Genomic DNA, 20,592 nt, shown 5'->3' with positions numbered 1-20,592 from the left:
TTAAGGCCTATTTCGCTCACTTCGTGTGTGGGCAAGGTAGCCGAGCATGCGGTGCTTAATCGGCCCACAAGGTACCTTGAGGAGAGTCAGGTCTACCCGCACACTATGATTGGTTTTAGGGCAGGGCTGTCGACTCAAGACGCAATGAAGCTCATCAAGCATCAGGTCATTGATGAAGATGGAAGGGGCGTTAAGGCCATCCTAGGGCTGGACCTGCAGAAGGCTTTTGACAACGTTCGGCACTCTTATATTCTTAAGTCCATTTCAGATCTTGGCCTCGGCGCGCCCTTTCATGACTATGTGAGGTCCTTCTTGTCAGACAGGGAGGCTACCTTGAAGGTTGCGGAGCTGGAGTCAAAGATGTTCAGTCTCGGAGACAGGGGCACTCCTCAAGGGGCCGCCATCTCGCCCACATTGTTCAATCTGGCCATGGTCGGATTGAACAAGAGGCTCTTGGAGATTGAGGGGATTAGGCACACCATGTATGCAGATGATGTGACCATATGGTGTCCCGGTAGTAGTGAGGGCTGCATCGAAAGTGTTCTGCAGGAGGCAGTCGATGTAATTGAGAATTATTTGGACCAGACGGGCTTAAGGTGCTCCCCCTCCAAGTCGGAGCTGTTGCTGTACACTCCCACTACAAGGGGACGCAAGCCAAGGGGATGGATCCCCATGGACCAGCTGAGCATTCAGCTTCGTACAAGAAATGGCGATCTCATACCTAGGGTTGATAAGATTAGGGTTCTGGGGATGATTATTCAGTCGAACGGCGCCAACACGCTGACGATCCAGAAGATCATTGCCAAGACAGAAAATGTGGTACGCCTAGTGAAGAGGGTGGCCAACAGGCAGACGGGGTTCAAGGAGGACAGTATCATTAGACTTATGCACGCATTTGTATTGTGTCCCTTTACTTATGTGGCGACCATGCGCAAGTGGAAACCATCGGAGAAGGAGAAGCTTGACACGCAGATTAGGAAGATCACGAAGAAAGTGTTGGGAGTGCCAATGTGCACCAGCACCGACCGACTTCTCCAGCTGGGAATTCATACCTTGGATGAGATAGTTGAGGCTCAGGAGAGGACGCAGATGGTGCGTCTCTCTACGACTAGCACGGGTCGGCAGATTCTGAGAGAGTTAGGTGTTCCTCAGGAGAAGATTTCGCAGCTTCATGTCGCTATTTCCGTGAAGGTCCGTAATCGGTATCACGTCAAGCTTGTTCCCAGGAACATGCATCCGTAGCGAAATGTTGGTAGAAGAAAGGCAAGGGGAGCTTGCCTACTGAGACACATTCGTTGTGCTGACTCGCGTCCATTTCAAGTTTCCCGCCCGGGCGCCGCCCTCGTCTGCGAACATTGGACTCCTCTCCCGTCCCTTGTTCTTCCTTCTCCCCGTGCGCCCTCACTCTCGTTTTCTCCCTCTTGGAGTGCCTTGTTTACGGAACCTTCGCCTCTTTTGTTCTTTTGCGCTGCACGACTGTGGCAGCACCGCGTTTTTACGAGTTTGTAAATGCACATGATAAAGTTTTAATTTTCCTGGTGTTTGTGACTCGTTAACTATCTGAGGAGTGGCCGCAGCCCCAACGCGTGCCACGGAATCAGAACAGTAAAAACGCGATGAACGCCGAGTCGGCGTCTCACGCGCGTCTCCAAAGCGCCTAGGCTTAGGCGGCTCGGCTCGCTGGCTCCGCGCTTCGAAGCTCCGTTTTCGCCTCGTAGCCACACACGGCATGGCGTCGCAAGACCGCAAGTCGCCCGCTGCTCAAGTGAGTCCGGGCCAATCTCGTCTCGCATGCTCTGAGAAAATGGCAAGCTCTGTGCAGTCGCGGCATTCGTCGCGCTCAGCCCGTTCGGAGCGTTCGACCGCCTCGACAACGCCAAGCATGCTCGCCGCCAGAGCAAGAGCGGAGGCCGTCACGGCGCGAGTGCAGGCTTCTCTCATGAAGAAAGAAGCCGCGGTGAAATTGGAAAAGGCCAAACTCGAAGAACAAGGAAAAAAGGTGGCCGCGGAGATCGAACGCAAGAAAGTCGAGCTAGACACCGAGTTACATGTGTTGCAGTTGGATAGAGAAGCGGCCGCCGCGGAAGCACAAGCAGAGATCCTGGAGGCTGCCGTAGATCAGCACGGCGGGGAGCATCACATCTGTCGGACTGTCGAGGAGGCATCCGAAGACCGCGCTCAACGTACCTTTGACTACGTGCTTGACCAGGCTCACGTGCCATTGGCCCGCGCCAGCAATCGCAGCGGCTTGACGGCGGAGAGCATTACGTCTTTCAGAACGTTGATAAAGCACCTGAAGACCACGCTCCACGCCCTCCTAGCGCTCACAACCAAGGAATCGCCCAGAACATTGCTCGTCAGCAAGGAGATGAAGCTAACGCCCCAGAACTGACCGCCACGGCAAAATATCTGATTCGACGCGACCTTGTGAGTACCTCACTTGCGAAGTTTGACGACTGCCCTGAGAACTACCGGGCGTGGAAATCTACATTCAAGGGAATGACACGGACTCTCGAGGTCACGGCAAGCGAAGAACTTGACCTTCTCGTGAAATGGCTTGGTACCGAGTCGTCGAGCTACGCAAAGCGGCTGCGTTCCGTGCACGTCGACAGCCCCGAAGCCGGGTTAGAGGTAGTTTGGGAAAGACTTGAGGAATGCTATGGTCGTCCGGAAATTATAGAAGAGGCCATCTTCAGGAGAATCGCAAGTTTCCCCAGACTGTCCGACAAGGACACCGAGAAACTGAGAGAGCTGGGAGACCTGCTTCTTGAAGTTGAGGCTGCAAAATGTGACCCTCACCTGACTGGGCTTTCCTATCTGGACACGGCAAGAGGAGTAAACCCCATTGTAGAAAAACTGCCGCAGCGCTTGCAAGACACGTGGATAGCGAAAGGCTCGAAGTACAAACAAGATCATCGGGTCGCCTTTCCCCCTTTTTCGTTCTTTGCCAGCTTTATTAGGGCCAAGCGAAAACGTGAAACGATCCTAGCTTCAAACTCAGCACCGCAAGTGGCACCCCTTCAAGGCTCCCAAGAGCAGACAGATGGGCAGCGAATGGTGGCACGAGAAGAACGCCCATCTCAGTGCAACTGACGGACGTGGAGGCAAGCACCGACCATCCGCCCTCAAACGCACCAAAGCGTCAATATACAACCAAGTATTGTCCTCTGCACAGAAAGCCTCACCCCCTCCAGAAGTGTCGTGCTTTCAGAGAAAAACCGCTGGATGAACGAAAATCTCTGCTGAAAAATTATGGGATATGCTTCAGGTGCTGCGCTTCAACAGACCACTTTGCAAGAGACTGCAAAACAGTTCTCAAATGCGACGATTGTGGTAGCGAGAGGCATGCCACAGCACTTCATGCTGGCAATGTCAACCATAGGTCTGCTGTGGCTCATCACGACTCTGAAGATGTAAGTCTAGACCAAGATTCCGCACTTGAGGTGTCATCTAAGTGTACAGCGGTCTGCGGTCGAAGCGGCGGTGGCAAATCCTGCTCTAAGATCTGCTTGGTGAAAGTTAGTCACCCGACTCAGCCCCACAACACTGAAAAAATGTATGCCATCTTAGACGACCAGAGCAACAGGTCCCTTGCAAGAACAGAGTTCTTCGACATTTTCGGGCTCAATGGTGACAGTTCGCCCTACACACTAAGGACATGTGCTGGGACTACAGAGGCGATAGGAAGAAGAGCATCCGGCTTTCTCATTGAGGACATTCATGGCTCCGTGAAGCTACCCTTGCCAACACTCATCGAGTGCAACGAGATGCCTAACAACAGGAACGAGATTGCCACACCGGAAGTGGCATCGCATCACGCTCATCTCAGAGCTGTAGCTAAATTCATTCCACGTTTGGACCCAGAGGCCAAGATTCTACTTCTCCTTGGGAGAGACATCCTCAGAGTACACAAGGTTCGACAACAGCGCAACGGACCGGCTGATGCTCCATTTGCTCAGAGACTGGATCTGGGATGGGTCATCGTGGGGAATGTCTGCATAAGTCGAAGTCGCACACCGGACTCTGTGAGCAACCTCAAAACAAACGTCCTTGAAAATGGACGTCCCTCCCTTTTCGAGCCATGCCAGAATCATTTTCTGGTCAAGGAGAAGCTCGCTGACACGCAAGGGTCGACACAATGCTTCCAACCAGCTCAGAACGCTGCTAGGAATGACCACTGTGACGATGGGGTCGCTGAAACGCTGTTCCACACAACGAAGGATGACAACAGACCTTCCCTTTCCGTCGAGGACAGGAAGTTCTTGAAGCTGATGGACGAGGAGTTCTCAAGGGACGAATCCAACAGTTGGGTAGCGCCTCTTCCCTTTCGTTCTCCAAGACCTTGGCTTCCGAATAACAAGTGCTTGGCTGAGTCACGCCTCACTGCTGTCCAACGGACCTTGAAGAGCAAGCCAGAACTGAGGGAACAGTTCGCGAGCTTCATGGACAAGATGTTCAAGAACGGCCACGCCGAGGAAGCTCCACCGGTTCGAGAAGGAGAAGAATGTTGGTACCTCCCCATCTTTTGTGTTTGCCATCCACGAAAGCCCGGGGAAACGCGAGTCGTGTTCGACTCCAGTGCACAGTTTAAGGGCGTGTCTCTAAACAGTGTGCTGCTTACCGGTCCAGACATGATCAATGGCCTGCTTGGAGTGCTCATCCGATTCCGGAAAGAGCCCGTAGCCATTACTGTGGACATTAAGCACATGTTCTACTGCTTCTTGGTACGAGACGACCACCGAAATTATCTGAGATTTCTGTGGTTCCGCAACAACAACATCTATAGTGACGTGGTGGAGTACCGAATAAAGGTACACGTGTTTGCAAACAGCCCTCCACCAGCAGTTGCAACGTACGGGCTGCAAAGAACAGCACGAGAAGGAGAGGAAGAATTTGCAGCGACATCAGGCAGTTCATCGAGAGGGATTTCTATGTCGCCGATGGGTTGAAGTCTCTCCGCAACGTCAAGGACGCCATCAGCCTAATACGTCGCACGCAACAGATGTTGGCCGCATCAAACCTCAAGCTCCACAAGATTGCCTCTAACTGCCTTACAGTGTTGGAAGCCTTTCCAGAAGAAGACCGTGCCAAGGATTTGAAGGATCTTGACTTGAGCAATGGCTCACAGCCGATCCAACGCAGTCTGGGAGTTTCTTGGAATCTGAAGGAGGATGTCTTCACATTTACGAGTCCAGACCAAGAAAAGCCATTCACTCGGCGCGGTGTCTTGTCAGTGGTGAATAGCCTGTATGACCCACTTGGGTTTGTTGCTCCAGTCATCGTTCAAGGAAAGTCCCTCCTCCGAGAGCTAGTCGCTGAGACATGCGACTGGGACTGCCCACTTCCTGACGAAAAGAGAGCCGCCTGGGAGGCGTGAAAGGACTCCTTGCAAGTACTCGAGCAGCTGCACATACCTCGCACCTATGCCCCTGCCTCACTTACTACCGCAGAGAGGAAGGAACTGCACATATTCTCCGACGCATCAACCAAAGCTGTGGCTGCAGTGGCGTACCTCAGAGTGACATATCCAGATGGTGCGTGTCATGTCGGGTTCGTCATAGGAAAGGCTAAGCTAGCACCGCATCCGGAACACACCATCCCAAGGCTTGAACTGTGCGGCGCGGTGTTGGCAGTGGAGCTAGCAGAGCTTATCAGTCGTGATATAGATATGGAACTTGATGCTGTAAACTTCTATACTGACAGCAAGGTCGTCCTAGGCTACATACATAATGAGACGCGAAGGTTTTTTGTGTATGTCAGTAACAGGGTGGAACGCATAAGGAGCTCTACACGGCCAGACCAATGGCACTACGTTCCTTCTGACATCAACCCTGCGGATCTCGGAACCAGGTCTGTGCCAGCAGCCCAAATGGCAGGATTGACCTGGCTGACAGGCCCGGACTTTTTGCATCGTCAAGAACGCTGCTCGCAGGTATTGAAGGGCAAGTTCGACTTGGTCGATGCGTATTCCGACACGGAGGTGCGGCCTCAGGCATATGTTCTCGCAACCAGTGTGGGCGTGAAACAACTCGGCAGCAAGCGGTTCGAGCGCTTCTCAAGTTGGATTACGCTGACTCGCGCAGTTGCAACGCTTGTACGGCTAGTGGACAAAATTCGGGGCACTTCTGAAAACGTGTCAAACTGCCCGCATAACAGCTCATCTCACCAACTCCGACCTTCTGCAGAACACCTAGCCCGAGCAAAGGCAGTCGTCATTCTATCTGTCCAGAAGGAAGCCTTTTCAGAGGAGTTGAAAGGCTTGCAACGAGGAAAGCGACTACGGAAGTCAAGCCCTCTGTGGAGACTGGATCCATGGGTTGATTCCGATGGTCTTTTGAGAATCGGTGGCCGACTAGGCAGGGCCAACCACTTGGACCAGCAAGAGCAGAAGCCCATCATCATGCCAGGGCGACACCACGTCACCACCCTGGTTGTGCGGCACTATCACGAAGAGGTCAAACATCAAGGACGCCACTTCACTGAAGGAGCAGTCAGGGCAGCTGGGTTCTGGATCGTCGGAGCTAAGCGTAGCATCGCCTCATATATACACAGTTGTGTTACATGTCGCAAGCTCAGAGGAAGGCAGTTACAGCAGATGATGGCAGACCTGCCCACAGAAAGACTAAGCACCGAGCCACCTTTCACTTATGTCGGACTAGATGTATTCGGCCCCTGGCAAGTCACGTCTCGTCGCACCAGAGGCGGTGAGGCCAACAGTAAACGGTGGGCCGTGCTCTTCACTTGCATGAGTATCCGTGCTGTTCATATTGAAGTAATCGAGAGCATGGATACCTCATGTTTTATTAATGCGCTCCGCAGATTCTTTGCCATAAGAGGCCCGGCAAAGCAACTGAGGTCTGACTGCGGGACAAATTTTGTTGGAGCATGCACCGAACTAAAGGTGAGCACCAGTGGCCCAGACCACGAGAAGCTAGGAACTTTCCTGTCAGACCATGGATGCACTTGGGTGTTCAATCCCCCTCATGCTTCTCACATGGGAGGAGTGTGGGAAAGGATGATAGGAGTCACACGGCGAATTTTGGACTCCATGCTTCTTGAGAATACCTCTCGTCGCCTTACTCACGAAGTCTTGGTAAACCTCTTGGCAGAAGTCTCAGGGATTATAAATTCCTGACCCCTCGTTCCTGTTTCAACGGACCCCGAGTGCTGGGAAGTGCTGACTCCGGCAACGCTTCTGACCCAGAAGGTCGGCGGCAACACAGTGCCACCAGTCTTTAATGACAAAGATATATATAGGCGACAGTGGCGGCAGGTTCAGTGGCTGGCCGACGCCTTTTGGTGCCGCTGGCGACGCGAATTCCTTACCACCCTGCAGAGTCGTCGCAAGTGGCAGGGCCCAACGCGGAGTCTCAAGGCAGGTGACCTCGTCCTCCTGAGAGACAGCCAGGTTCACCGCAACGAGTGGCCCATGGGACTCATTGTGAACGTTATTGCGAGTGGGGACGGCAGGGTGCAAAAGGTGGAAATCAAGACGGCAACACGGGGAGTGATCAAGACGTTTCTCCGTCCTGTGACTGAGACAGTCCTGCTTATTCCTTGTGAGGACTGAAAACATCATATAGTGGTTATATGTATAACCAGACGGGGAGTGTGCTGACTCGCGTCCATTTCAAGTTTCCCGCCCGGGCGCCGCCCTCGTCTGCGAACATTGGACTCCTCTCCCGTCCCTTGTTCTTCCTTCTCCCCGTGCGCCCTCACTCTCGTTTTCTCCCTCTTGGAGTGCCTTGTTTACGGAACCTTCGCCTCTTTTGTTGTTTTGCGCTGCACGACTGTGGCAGCACCGCGTTTTTACGAGTTTGTAAATGCACAGGATAAAGTTTTAATTTTCCTGGTGTTTGTGACTCGTTAACTATCTGAGGAGTGGCCGCAGCCCCAACGCGTGCCACGGAATCAGAACATTCGTGATTAGAATCAGAAGGTTGGGTTCGTCGATGCTTCTTTTAACGAGGAAAGAATAGTGTTTACCATAGTTGTCGTGGACAATGAGGGCAGTCTCGTTAACGCCGCTACCGTTCGGACTGATAGGCCAGAGGTCGCGGAGCAAGCGGCTATTGCGCTCGCCCTGGTTGACAGGCGCAGGTCTTTTGTATATAGCGATTCAATGTCGGCCGTTAGGGCTTTTGAGAAGGGCTCGGTGGCTAAGGTTGCTTTTAAAATTATGCAGACATTTGGGAACTCTCAACAGTACTTATGGTGGTTCCCTGCTCACCTTGGGATGATCGAGGGAGACCCTCCGAATCTCAATGAGTCCGCTCATGAGGCAGCGCGAGGTCTTACCCTCCGCTCTGCCCCGCGCAACGGCGTGGTGGTACTCCCCGAGAATAGAGACTCCCCTTTCACATACAATGAAATCACGAAGTATTACCTTCTTAATCGCAGGGTTTACAGTTTTCCGCCTCCTAAACTAAACAGGGCTCAGGCACTTACATTACGCTTACTACATACTGGTACTTATCCTTGCCCATGGAGACTGAACATGTTTTATCCAGAGACGTATACAGAGCCTTATTGCCAAGATTGTGGTGCTTTCGCCACGCTCGAACACATGCTCTGTTCTTGCGAAAGAATTGAAGACTCGGCGATCAAGGATGCGTCCAGGTGGGAGGCTGCACTTCGCAGCCCGGACCTGGATGAACAATCCTGGGCTGTCCAGCAGGCTCACGATGTGGCCGTGAGGCTTGGCCTTCCGGTCCCGACGTCGGAGCGGCCCGCTTAGTGATTAATTATCACTACTTGCAGGACCAAATACAGTTTTCCTTCCTTCCTTCCTTCCATTCCTTGCTTTCTGGTAGGGCTAAGATTATTTTAATAAATGAACAGCTTAGCTTTGTGTGCCGACAACTTAAAAGCATTTGAGACTGTCAACAGTGTTCATGACTGCAATGACCTCCAAAAAGACATTTTTTTTCACTCTCAAAACAGTGCAGAAACAATATGGTACTCTTAAAGCTTCCAAAATTGTGTTATTTAGTTATGTGTGGCAGATGTATCGTGTGCAATTTTCATACGCTGTTTGGGTTCCTCCACTGCCCAGGGTCGATAGAATGAAAGATCTTGGTGCAAGCTTCGACAAAATGCTAAGCTTCATTCACACGTTAAATATGCACAACGTGGCCTTTATACTCTTGGAACTGTATGTTATATATTGCACGATTTCTACTCACTTCTTCTGTTTCTGAAATTGTATTCTGCTGTGTGCCTACCACTGCTAGAGTATACCTCTGTAGATGAGAGTGCAACGTGCAAATATAATTCCGGTCTTATTGAACGCTCCCTGAATAAATTGATATCTATCTTCAAGCACCACTTTTGCCGTTCTGACCATAGTTTCGCCATAGTTCATGCCTCTCAATTACACCTCAAGTTTCACCTCTAGACTCAAGACCTAATTAATCAGATCTTTTGTTCCTATATAAGGTGGTCCATGGCTTTATACATTCTCCAAAGCCTCTTGATCATATGGAATTGTTCGTGCCGCAACAGTATACCAGGCAGAATTCCGCATTCTCGGCCTGGATTTGCGCAATTAAAGACTATCCCATATGTGGCTCGACTCCAAAAAACATGTAATCTGAATTGTGCTTGCTTTAACATACCTCAGAGTTCATTTCCTGTGCTTTGTGTATCTGTAGATAGACAAATCATATATGATCAATCCCCTTTTACCTTCCCTCGCTTTCTTTTTTCCTATTTATTTCTATGTCTCACATTGTTTCGTCTACAACATTCATGTTTTCTGTACATTTTGTCTCCCATATTGCTTTTTAAGTGCAACAGTACGAACACTCTCTAGCTGTTCCTGGGCACTATAAAAACATTTGATTGACGCTGTGGTATTGTAGTATAAAAACGTGCTTTTTAAGTATCTATTAGTATGTTATTTCAGCGCAGTAGCTTTTGTGCGATTAGAGAAAGGCATGAATTAAGAAAGTGCAATAAAATGATATGTGCCTGATCACATGCATTGTGCTATCAATCGCTTCTGAGATTTAATAATGGTTGGCTACTATATCCTGTACTGTGCAATAAATTAATATGCCACAGCAATTATTGCGTGCCTCAAAGAACAAACTGAATGTCTTTCTCAGTCAAAACATCATAGTAACATAAAAACAATATAAACTAGTACTTCTTGCGGTGGCTTGAAGTACATAAATTGTGAAAATAACGTTTCTATGTATATTTATAATATGCAAATGAGCTGCCCCCATACATTCAAATAAGTGCTTCAATAGTACGATTTGGCAAACGGCAACTAAAGACGCCTATTAAAGCCCTCCGATTCTGAAGCTTGTATTATTCGACGGTATGTCGCGTCATTAATGTCCAGAAAGACAAACTTGACACGTTGAAGCCAGTTACAATAAACATACTCTATGCACTGAAATTTTTTTCTAGCAATACATTCAATGTGAAGGCCTCGCGATGCTGTGCTGATGCCTCAAAACAACCTAGAATAATAAATCAGGTGCTCCATGGGCATGATTTGACAGAATGAAGAGGAGAGAATTACGTAAATATTTGCTGTTCTAGACGGCTTTTTTTGTGAGTGCTGCAGGTGTTTTAATTCTTTTTGCAGATTTTCTCATAACCCACTTTTTCAGGTTTCTTTCTTGCACGAACAAGCATAATTATATTTACACGAATGCTTCTTTATCTGTATTCGGTGACCGTATTTCACCGGCTAAGAAATGTTAAACGTTATCGCTCGGTGCATGACGTGCCTGCGCATATCGGAAGTATCGCGAATGTTACCGTTGGTTCTATCAGTTGTCTGTTGCCGACGAACCTTGTATAATATGATTGCATACGCGACACGAATTTTTTAGTAGTCCTGGAAGGCACGCGGGCTGGAACTGAGTATGCTGGAACTCTCGACGACTGATGTAGGAAAGCCGGCGCGCTTCGACAGCAAAAACGGACGCCGTCTTTGCTCGCCGCAATCGCTCCGAATGAGTGTTGCTTTTGCTGGGCACAAGTTCGCCTAATAAATGGTCAAATTTGTAGCTACCAGTTCTGACTTTGCATCATTTTTTACTGACACTACTACATTACAAAATTTCCAGCACATATTTTTTTCAATGATGCTTTGCACGCTCAATTCTTACATAGTTGGCTGTGCAATGAGCTACCAAAAATGAAATCGTACAACAGCTTGCGATAGGATATGACATGGTTGCGCAGGTGTGTGCAAAGGTATCTTATGACAGACGACGCGCGAGCGCTGATGTCGATATTTTGTGCACTGTTGTTACCTTTAAGTTAAAGAGAAACTGTTGCGGCAAGCGTACGTTCATTAATCAAACGTGTTTTTCATATCTAGAAGAGTATACAGATAACCAACTTATTGTTTCAAGCTTAGTTTACAGCAGGCTGTTTTAGGTTGGACTTGGACGGATGGAGAAAAAATAGTCCAGCAACAGTGCGCCGCCGCCGAGCTTGTGCCCAGTGGCTGCGTGCCCTTCCGACCGACCCGTAGTGACGCGTTCGCTTGTCGGAGTGTGCCGGAGCTTTCTGACGCGTGCAAGTGGTTGGGCCTTGAGGCTCGATGTGGCACTCCCTTGGATGTTGTCGCCGCTGACACTGGTGGCACGATTTCCCCGAAGGGCCGCTCTCGTCGTTGGTGGAACGAAAGCGCGCGAAGAAAAGCGTAGTGCTACGCAAGAGAGGCTGTGCGGCGACGATGGATACCATATGTCGCCAGAGTAGCGCGCTTCGTCTGTATAGAAAGAAAGCGTCGCATGAGCGGAGGTCTGTGTGTGGCGGCTGCTGTGAATTGCCCCCACGCTTAACGACGCCCTGTCTCTTGCAATCTCCCGATTATCGAGGCACTTGTGCCACACTTCGCTCCGTTGGCAATGTGCTGCACGAAACAGATTGTCCGCGCCAGCTACGCTACTCACAGCCTCCTCTTCCTAATATACACCGTGTATCTGTATAATCATAATACAAAATATCGACAGGCGAGATGAAAACACGTATAGAGCTGCGCACAAATTTCGCATTAGGGAGTGTCGTAATCGTCGGTGTATTGTCCAATCGGTATTAACGGCTCTACTAGTAAATTAGTGCGTCCGATACGTGTTTTTTGTCATTTTTTATTAAAGGAAAAGTCGGTGAACTCACTGCGTTTTCACAAAATTATGTACTTCATGTTATTTTGGTATGTCCATGCTCAATATGCTACGTGAGATTTTTCAATTGCAGGGTGAGCCCGGAGTGGGCCTGCCAGGACCTCCTGGTCCACCAGGTAGTGTGTATGCCGTGCCACGGGACAGCGAGCTCGAGTTTGGCAGCAGCAGCCTCTCATACCTACCTGGACCAAAGGTGAGCGCATCGTTCGTGGCACACGCGCTGATGCAGTTGCTCATCAATGCTGCACTTCGCTGAAAGCAGTCACGTCGCACTTCAGTGAGATACCTGAGCCTCAGAGCCTCAGAGACGCCTCTTGTCGTCTCAAAGTGAACAGTCTGTTGAAATCATGCGTACTGGTCTTGCTGTTCGAGACGGACAGACGGAAAAACGAAGGCTTTGAAGCTAACCTGTGTGCGCTTGCCGTGACTTGTGCCTTTTTCTCCCGTCGTGCTTGCGCAGGTGAAATCCCAGCTCATTGCTTGCGTGCGTGTGTCAAGTTGTACGATGTAAGAAGATGTCTTAAAAAATATTGTAATTACGCGCCGAAAACATCACATTATGGCTTAATGTGTGTATCCATGGCTAAACAGCCATCCCTGTGACATAATTTTTCTATGAAAGGAACTGGTAGCTATCAAGTGGATCTGTGTGGCGTGGGATTAGTGCATTAACATTACGAGTTCCGCTAGACATAAGCACAAAAATTAGGCGAGAACACTAGATGTGGCGTGTCGCTTATTGTATTTCTGTATCGGGACCAAGTCTTTTGGCTACGCAAGCAGAAAGTATGGCATGCGCAAGATAAGAAGTAGTTGTGCATAATATACCAGGCTATTGAGGATTTACAGATACTAAGGTCCACGGCACAAGGTAAACTCACACTCGTCGCTAACACTGGCACATAAATGCATGCACGACGACGTAGACTCACACTTTTTTCCTGCATTTACTTTCACTTTAGGTTATTACTGTTCGTTCGGACTTCAATAAAAGCTCTATAAGAAGCGAGCTTTTTCTAATGAATTGCACAGTAAAATATGTGTGTTTCTTACAGGGCGATAAAGGAGACAGGGGATTCACTGGACCGCAGGGACCACAGGGAAGAATGGGCCCCAAGGTGACCAATTTGCACGCACAGTTTCTGCCTCTTATTTTGCGCACATTCGAGCTATTTCTTGTAGCGCTTGTTGGTATTTTGTGATTTCGACGTCTCTTGGTGTTTGCGATCACTTCGCGTTAATTGTTGCTAAACTAAATCTCATCGTCATTAAAGCATTTTCATTTGGCTGGGGGAAATTCTCGAGATAATTGAAATCCACAATACCTCGCACTATGTAAGAAAGAAACCATTGTTGCTATTCTGCGCGATAATACCTTTCACCTTGGTGTTTGCTTACAGTGAGCGCTTTCTTTCCTTTAATTCACCTTGCAAGCTCCACGTCGTGTGCGAGTGGAGCAGCAAACGAGGGCATAGCCTATCCGTTGCTGGGCAGCCCACTATGTGCCTATAGAAAAGGCTACAGCTGCACTGCTAATTCGGAGCGCTGCGCAAACGTCCGCTATCATCTGCGACCGTACTTGAACATTAACTTTATTAGCGCGGACGGGTGCTAAAAATATCAGCGACAACTTCAAGCACAGCGACTCGCGTTTATTGTTATTGATTAACGTTTTTTCCTCTTGTAGGCGTACTTAAGTGTCATTATTATTATTATTATTATTATTTTTACGCAGTTGGCGGCGATTCAATGACCGGACATTAACGCATATATTTTACAGGCTCGCACGTGTTATCATCCCAGAACATTCTCCTGCTGGATTGGACCTTCATCCGGTTTTCAAGCCATCACCACTTCGCAAACGTCACCGCAGAAGGCCTTTGCAAAATCACACCAGCCTCTGGAAACCCTGGCAGAAACGCCTACTTAAACAGCCTGCAGCACGGGACGCTCTACAGTCGGCGGCGATTCAACGACCGGACATTAACGCACATATTTTACAGGCTCACACGTGTTATCATCCGAGAACATTCTCCTGCTGAATTGGACCTTCATCCGGTTTTCAAGCCATCACCACTTCGCAAACGTCATCGCAGAAGGCCTTTGCAAAATCACCCCAGCCTCTGGAAACCCTGGCAGAAACGCCTACTTATACAGCCTGCAGCACGGGACGCTCTGCAGTCGGCGGCGATTCAACGACCGGACATTAACGCACATATTTTACAGGTACTGTGCTTACCTTGTGAATATAACTAAGGCTGTTGGCCGCCGACTGCAGAGTGTATCTTGTTGAGTGTTATTATAGATAATTGTATTGCTTGTAACAAACTTCTACCCGATGATGGTCGTTTCATTACTTGTTCGGAGTGCGGGAACCCATATCATTTGGGTCAACATTGCTCAGGTGTAGCTCAAAATACTTTCGCAGCGAAGAGTCAAAGTAAACGTGAATCATGGGTGTGCAAAACGTGTCGCGCGGTAAAGCAACGAGGGGGGGCGGGCTCACAGTCTGCGAGTACGACTCTACCAGACGAAGACACTTCCGAAGCCACATTAATGTCAGAGCTGGCAGGTATTAAACAAACTTTGACCTCTTTGCTGACTTTACATGGAAAAGTAGATTCTCTCCTCCTCCTCAAGGCAGAATTCACAAACTTGAGCATAACAATGAAAGACCTAGAAGAAACAGTCTCCTTTTTGTCTAAACAATACGACATGGTGTTAGCACAGCTTTCCGCCAGTAAAGAACGGGAAGCTGCGCGTGAAGCACAAATTGCTGACATGAAAATGCAACTGGAAACACAGGCGGAACAGCTGCAGCAGCTGCAACAGGATCTAAATGAGAGCTAAATGAGATCTATATGAGATCTAAATGAGTATGGCAGAAAAGTAAATATGGAAATCGAAGGGCTACCTGTCAAACACAAGGAAAACCTAAAAGAAGTCTTATCGAACATAGCCAGCAAACTGGAGCTATCAGATTTCTGTAGCTCTGATATCGAGGCGGTGCATCGCTTACCAAACAAACATAAGGTGAACCCAACAGTTCTAGTACGTTTTTCTTCCGTGACCGCAAGGAATGCGTGGTTTGATGCGCGGGGCAGGCTAAGACGCTTGCATCAAATTGGAGAACTGCCGAGGCTTTTCATCAATGATAATCTGACAAGAATGAACCGAAATCTGTTTTGGCGAGCTCGAACTACAGCAAACGAAAAGAACTACAAATTTGCATGGGTCAAGGGCGGAAGTATTTTCGTGAAGAAGAATGAAGATGCACCCCTGATTCGAATTAAGAGTCTAGCCGATATTCTTAAAATTTCATAAGCAACATGGCAACGAATTTTTCCTCTGTCTCAGATTTCAAAGAGTTCAAAGATATATTTGCTACCAGCCGTGAACACGGTTTCACAGTAATTAGTATTAATATCAGAAGTCTACGAAAATATTGGGAGGAATTTAGACAGGTAGCGGAATCAGTCGCAGATATAGTAGATGCATTTATAATAGTGGAAACAAATGTACCAGAGGACTGCACTAACATTTACAATTAAAAGGGTTACAAAGCCCATTTCATGTCACGACAGAAACGACGAGGAGGGGGCTTAGCAGTGTTTGTTAAGATAAGATATGACACTGTGGTCACAGACATTTCTTTAAACCACGCCGAAAGTTTGACAGTAAAAATTACGCTTACGAACACAGAATTATTGTTGATAGCAATTTATCGTCCACCTAATCACAGTGTCACACGGTTCTTGCGTGAACTTGGGGAAATTTTAGAAGGCCACAAAGCAGCAGATCCGATTTGTTTGGCGGGTGACCTAAACATTATTATATTGAACATCAGTTCGACTACTGTGTCGGATTACCTCTCCATCTTATCAACCTATGGCTTACAAGTGACTATAAATCAACCTACAAGAGAAGAACTTTTACAAAATAGACTAGTATCCTCCTGTCTAGACCATATAGCAATAAGAGCACCGAATTATTCTTTAGAGTCATCTATCATAAGGCAAAAGATAGCGGATCACTATTTTGTCGCATGTCGCCTTAAGACACTTCTACCCCTGCCCGGAAAGGACAAATCAGAAGAAAAACTTGACAGTAATCAATTAAAAGTGCAGATTTTAAACAAGAGAACATTTGATCATTTGATCGCACAGTTTAACTGGGCGGAAATGATTAAGGATTGATTATGCTAAAGTTTATGAAAAATTTTGTGAGCAGCTGAAAAAATTTGAGCCTTCTAGTATGTACACAATAACTAAAAAACAAAGGAAAAGTTACGCCTGGTTCACAGCCGACATAATGAGAGCTATTTCCAACAGAGACTGGTTGTGGAAAAGGAGCAGGCGTGCGCCAAAAAATCAAGATTTGAAAACTGAATATAAGATTGCGAGGAATAGGGTCGTTGCCCTCTTGAGATCAGCAAAACGGCGGTATTTCGTAGACAGATTTAATCAAGCACACAAAAATTCTGCAAAAACTTGGGCTTTAATAAATACGCTCCGAGGCAGTACTGCGGCACCTGCGAATTTCTTGGAATCTTTTTCAGAGAAGCCAGATGTAGTTGTAGATAATTTCAATAATTTTTTCACGCGTTTTTCTAACACTGCGCAGTCGCAGAGACACACTTGCTCACTCAAACATACTGTTCAAGCATCTGCTTTTTTGCCCACGTTGTCGAAGGAAGATCTGAGGCGAATAATTTTTAGTTTCCGACCTATTAAACAACCGGGCATAGATGGGTTGGCTGTGGCCACACTAAAAAGAAATTTTGATACATTAGCAGACGTAGTGCTTTTTATGATTAATGGTTTTATAAGCACCGCATCAATTCCGGAGACCTTAAAAACGGCGATTGTTAAGCCACTGTATAAAACAGGAAAAAAAGATGAAGTTGAAAACTATAGACCTATTTCTGTTTTGCCTATACTCTCTCAAATACTGGAAAAGTTTCTGTTTGATTGCATGACTTCCTTCTTAAAGAAATTTTCAATCCTAACACCAAGACAGTTTGGATTTGTTGCTGAGCGAGGTACTATTACACTGTTAGAAGAGTTCACAGATGAATTATATTCTGCTCTAGATAAGAACCTGTATAGTTGTGCCTTGTTTTTAGATTTAGCAAAAGCGTTCGAAACTGTAAATCACGATATTTTATTGGAAAAGTTGTTTCGTTTGGATTTCAGGGGACCCTTTTTTGATATTATTTGCAATTATTTACAGGATAGATCACAGGTCGTCATGGGCAGTAAAGAAATTTTTAGCGTTAGAAAATATATTACAGCTGGTGTTCCACAGGGATCCGTCTTGTCCCCTCTTTTATTCAATTTATTTATGAACGACTTTCCCACGATAATTACAAAGGCCACTGTGTATCAATATGCAGATGATACAGTTCTACTCACTCGTCATATGCATTATGAAGAAGCAATTAGCGCCCTACAAAATGCAGTCCATAAGGCTATGCAATGGTTTGAAGAAAACTGTGTTTATATCAATGCTAAGAAAAGCAAAATCATGTGCTTTCGTAGTCCACTAAAAACTCAAAAAATGAACTTGCCAATATTTCTGCATAATGAACATTGTATTTCATGTAAATGTACTGCTATAGAATATGTGGAGACATTCAAATACCTGGGTATAACGTTCAACAGCGGCATGTCTTGGCAACATCACATGGCGTTTTTGTGTGGGAAACTACGCAGTGTTGCATATTTACTTTTCAACATAAAGGGTTTAGTACCTCTACCAGTCAAGAAAATGATAGTGCATGCCCTTGCGTACAGTGTGCTGAGGTATGGGATAACGATCTTCGCCTTTTGTACAGAACACTGGAAAAATCGGATTGATAAACTACTAAAAATATATTAAGAAATGTGGCTTATGGTAGTAAACTTAACGACAATAATATTTTTGAGGAATTAGGATTTTGCACATTGGATGGTTTATTTACCAGAACTGTTATTATGCGGCATAATTGGAGCAATGAATTCAAAGAGGCATACGATACACCTCGTTTGTTAAGAAATAAAAAACGTTTTAAGGCACCCTATTCCACTACTAAGTATGGTGAAGCGAGAAGAAGTGTATATATCCCAAAAATATTTAACGATTTGGCCGATGAATTCTTCTTGGCAACTTCGAAAAAACAGTTGAGGAAATTATTGATGAAACGGTGAATTTTACTCCTGATCTTTACTTAAGTTGTTGATGTGTTTCTCTTTTATGTCATTGTCTGTTAACGGGTAATACTACCAAACATTCTTCTCAAAGTAGAAAAAAACGTGTTATTATGTATATGCCTACCTTTTCACTTTTTATGTAAATATGTAACCACATCGCTGTACCGACTCTGCCGGGCCTAGTCGCACAAGTCCTCGTAGACTTAGACAGGCCCGTTTCTTTGTATTGTGTTTGGATGTTTGTCAATAAATATATTATTATTATTATTATTATTATTATTATTATTATTATTATTATTATTATTATTATTATTATTATTATTATACTTGTTTCTCTGGGCGCCAGCATCTAGAACTCCGGTTGTTCGTCGACATATAAAATAAAAAAATTATTTAGTTATTTATTTGTTCAATTATTTGTTTATATAGGTATCACCTATATATTTTAGAAGTTTTCTAAGCAAATACATATTTCCATATAAGGTAAATGAACTAGCCGGAAGCGTGCTGCGTCCAACCTTCAGCTGAACCTCTGCCTAATTATCTACAACCACTCCTGTGTGTTCCATTGTTGACGTGTGACATTTGAAAGAGTTATTCGGGACTCATGGGAACGGAGAACTACAAATTTTGCAATGTCACCGATTACCCGACCAGTAGTGCACAGGGGCGTGCGAACGAAGACCTGGGGCCCTATAACGTAAAACTAATCCAATATGTTTTTATTCCAATCGCTTGACGTCAAATTTCCGTAACCACCGACGCAAGCATCGGGCGGTCACCCGCAGCGTTGTCTGAACAGACCAATCAAACGCTTTCCTTGTTCATAGTCACTTCTGCAGTGTTTGCTTCCAAAACGAATAACGTTGCTTACACTGAGTGGCTTGTCTTATTTAATTGGTTGACAAGAGGCGAGGAGCACACTCATGTGGAGAGGGATTCGACGGGGCCGAGCCAGTGCACTAAAAATCGATAACCGGATGAAGAAAGTGGTGCCAGTGTCTGCGATTAGTCCGCTTTCCCTTACATAGCTTGCGGTGGCTCGCCGACAATCGCGGCGGCATGCAACGGAAGCTTAAGGATGACGCTAAACGGATCCTGAGCAAAGAAGAGTTAGTAGAGGGAGGTCATAAACGCGCAAAATGTGCTCGATAACGTTTCACGTGCACGCAAAAAGCTTCATTGTATGCAAATAAATGGTCTCCGGCAGGTGCGAGTAGCCAGTGCCTGAGCGATCCGCGCCAGCCATGTTTTATTCCTTTCGGAATGGGGTAGCCTGCGGCTATTCAGAAAAGAATTCTGTTTTGTTCGGCATATTAATGCATCTTTAACGCGTAGACGTCACTTTGACGGTGTGTGTTTTCGCGGCTCTGTGACGTCACGTGACAGGCAGTTGAAGTCGGTGCAGCCCGAGAAGTTTTCACCAATAGCTGAGGGTTTATGGAGAAAAGGCGTCGAATCAGAAATAACTATCTTTCTTTTGTTCGGCACAGTCATGCATAATCAGTGTGTACGCGTCATATCAGATGGGTAGATATCGTGGATTTTGTGAAGTCGCGGGACAGCCAGGCGAGATGGGGGTGGTTCAAAATAGTTTTTGACCAATCGCGGAGGGCCGATTGCATAATTGGAATAGAAACGTTTGGAATAGTTCAGGTTATAGCGCCCCTGTCTTGAGCATTGCTTGTGTATAGAGGGCTTTGAAGATTTTGCTGCGCGTGTTCGAAAAAAGGTTTTGCGCTCACAGCAGCACTGTTCTTGCTCAATTGTTTCTGAACGATTGCATTGTGGCGTCGATTTTGTTTAGTACAATAACTGACATGGTTAACTGCCTAGTTTTTAAGAAATAAGTGTGAATTTCCCTGCGCTAATTGGTATGCGAGCTGCTGCCGCGACGGCGCTAGCATAAACATGTTTCCCCGGCTCTCGTCATGTGCAGACAGGAGCGTTTCAGGAACTTCTTGCCACTGTAACTTCGGGCAGGGCTGCCACCTGTTGCCTGCTCCTGGAGCAGGCGACTTCCATCCCTGAAACGCTGCTTTCTGTAGATGACGACAGGCGGGAAACAAGTTTATGCTTGCGCCGTCACGGCAGCAACTCACATTCCCATAAGCACAGGCAAATGTGCACTTTTTTCTTAAAAACCAGGCAATTAACTGCGCCAAGAGCCAACTGCGCCAACTATGCTGAAATGCGATCGTTCTGCAAAGTTTGAGCAAGCACATTGCAGCGGTCAGTGCAAAACT

General features: G+C 46.8%; 1 protein-coding gene across 4 annotated transcripts in view; it reads left to right on the top strand.

The window, feature by feature from the left end:
• Nucleotides 1-20,592, top strand: part of LOC135921356 (collagen alpha-1(XVIII) chain-like) — an 840,088-nt gene that overhangs the window by 624,395 nt on the left and 195,101 nt on the right. For all 4 annotated transcript variants that reach the window (XM_065455691.1, XM_065455690.1, XM_065455689.1 and 1 more), the window contains 2 exons: nt 12,229-12,348; nt 13,211-13,273. In XM_065455691.1, coding sequence (XP_065311763.1) covers nt 12,229-12,348; nt 13,211-13,273 — 183 coding nt within the window. The remainder of the gene's footprint in view (nt 1-12,228; nt 12,349-13,210; nt 13,274-20,592) is intronic.

This window comes from Dermacentor albipictus, unplaced genomic scaffold (assembly GCF_038994185.2).
Source record: "Dermacentor albipictus isolate Rhodes 1998 colony unplaced genomic scaffold, USDA_Dalb.pri_finalv2 scaffold_12, whole genome shotgun sequence".
In the NCBI taxonomy this organism is placed as follows: Eukaryota; Metazoa; Arthropoda; class Arachnida; order Ixodida; family Ixodidae; genus Dermacentor; species Dermacentor albipictus.
The sequence above is the reverse complement of the archived record's forward strand: the minus strand, read 5'-3'. Positions and strand labels throughout refer to the sequence as shown.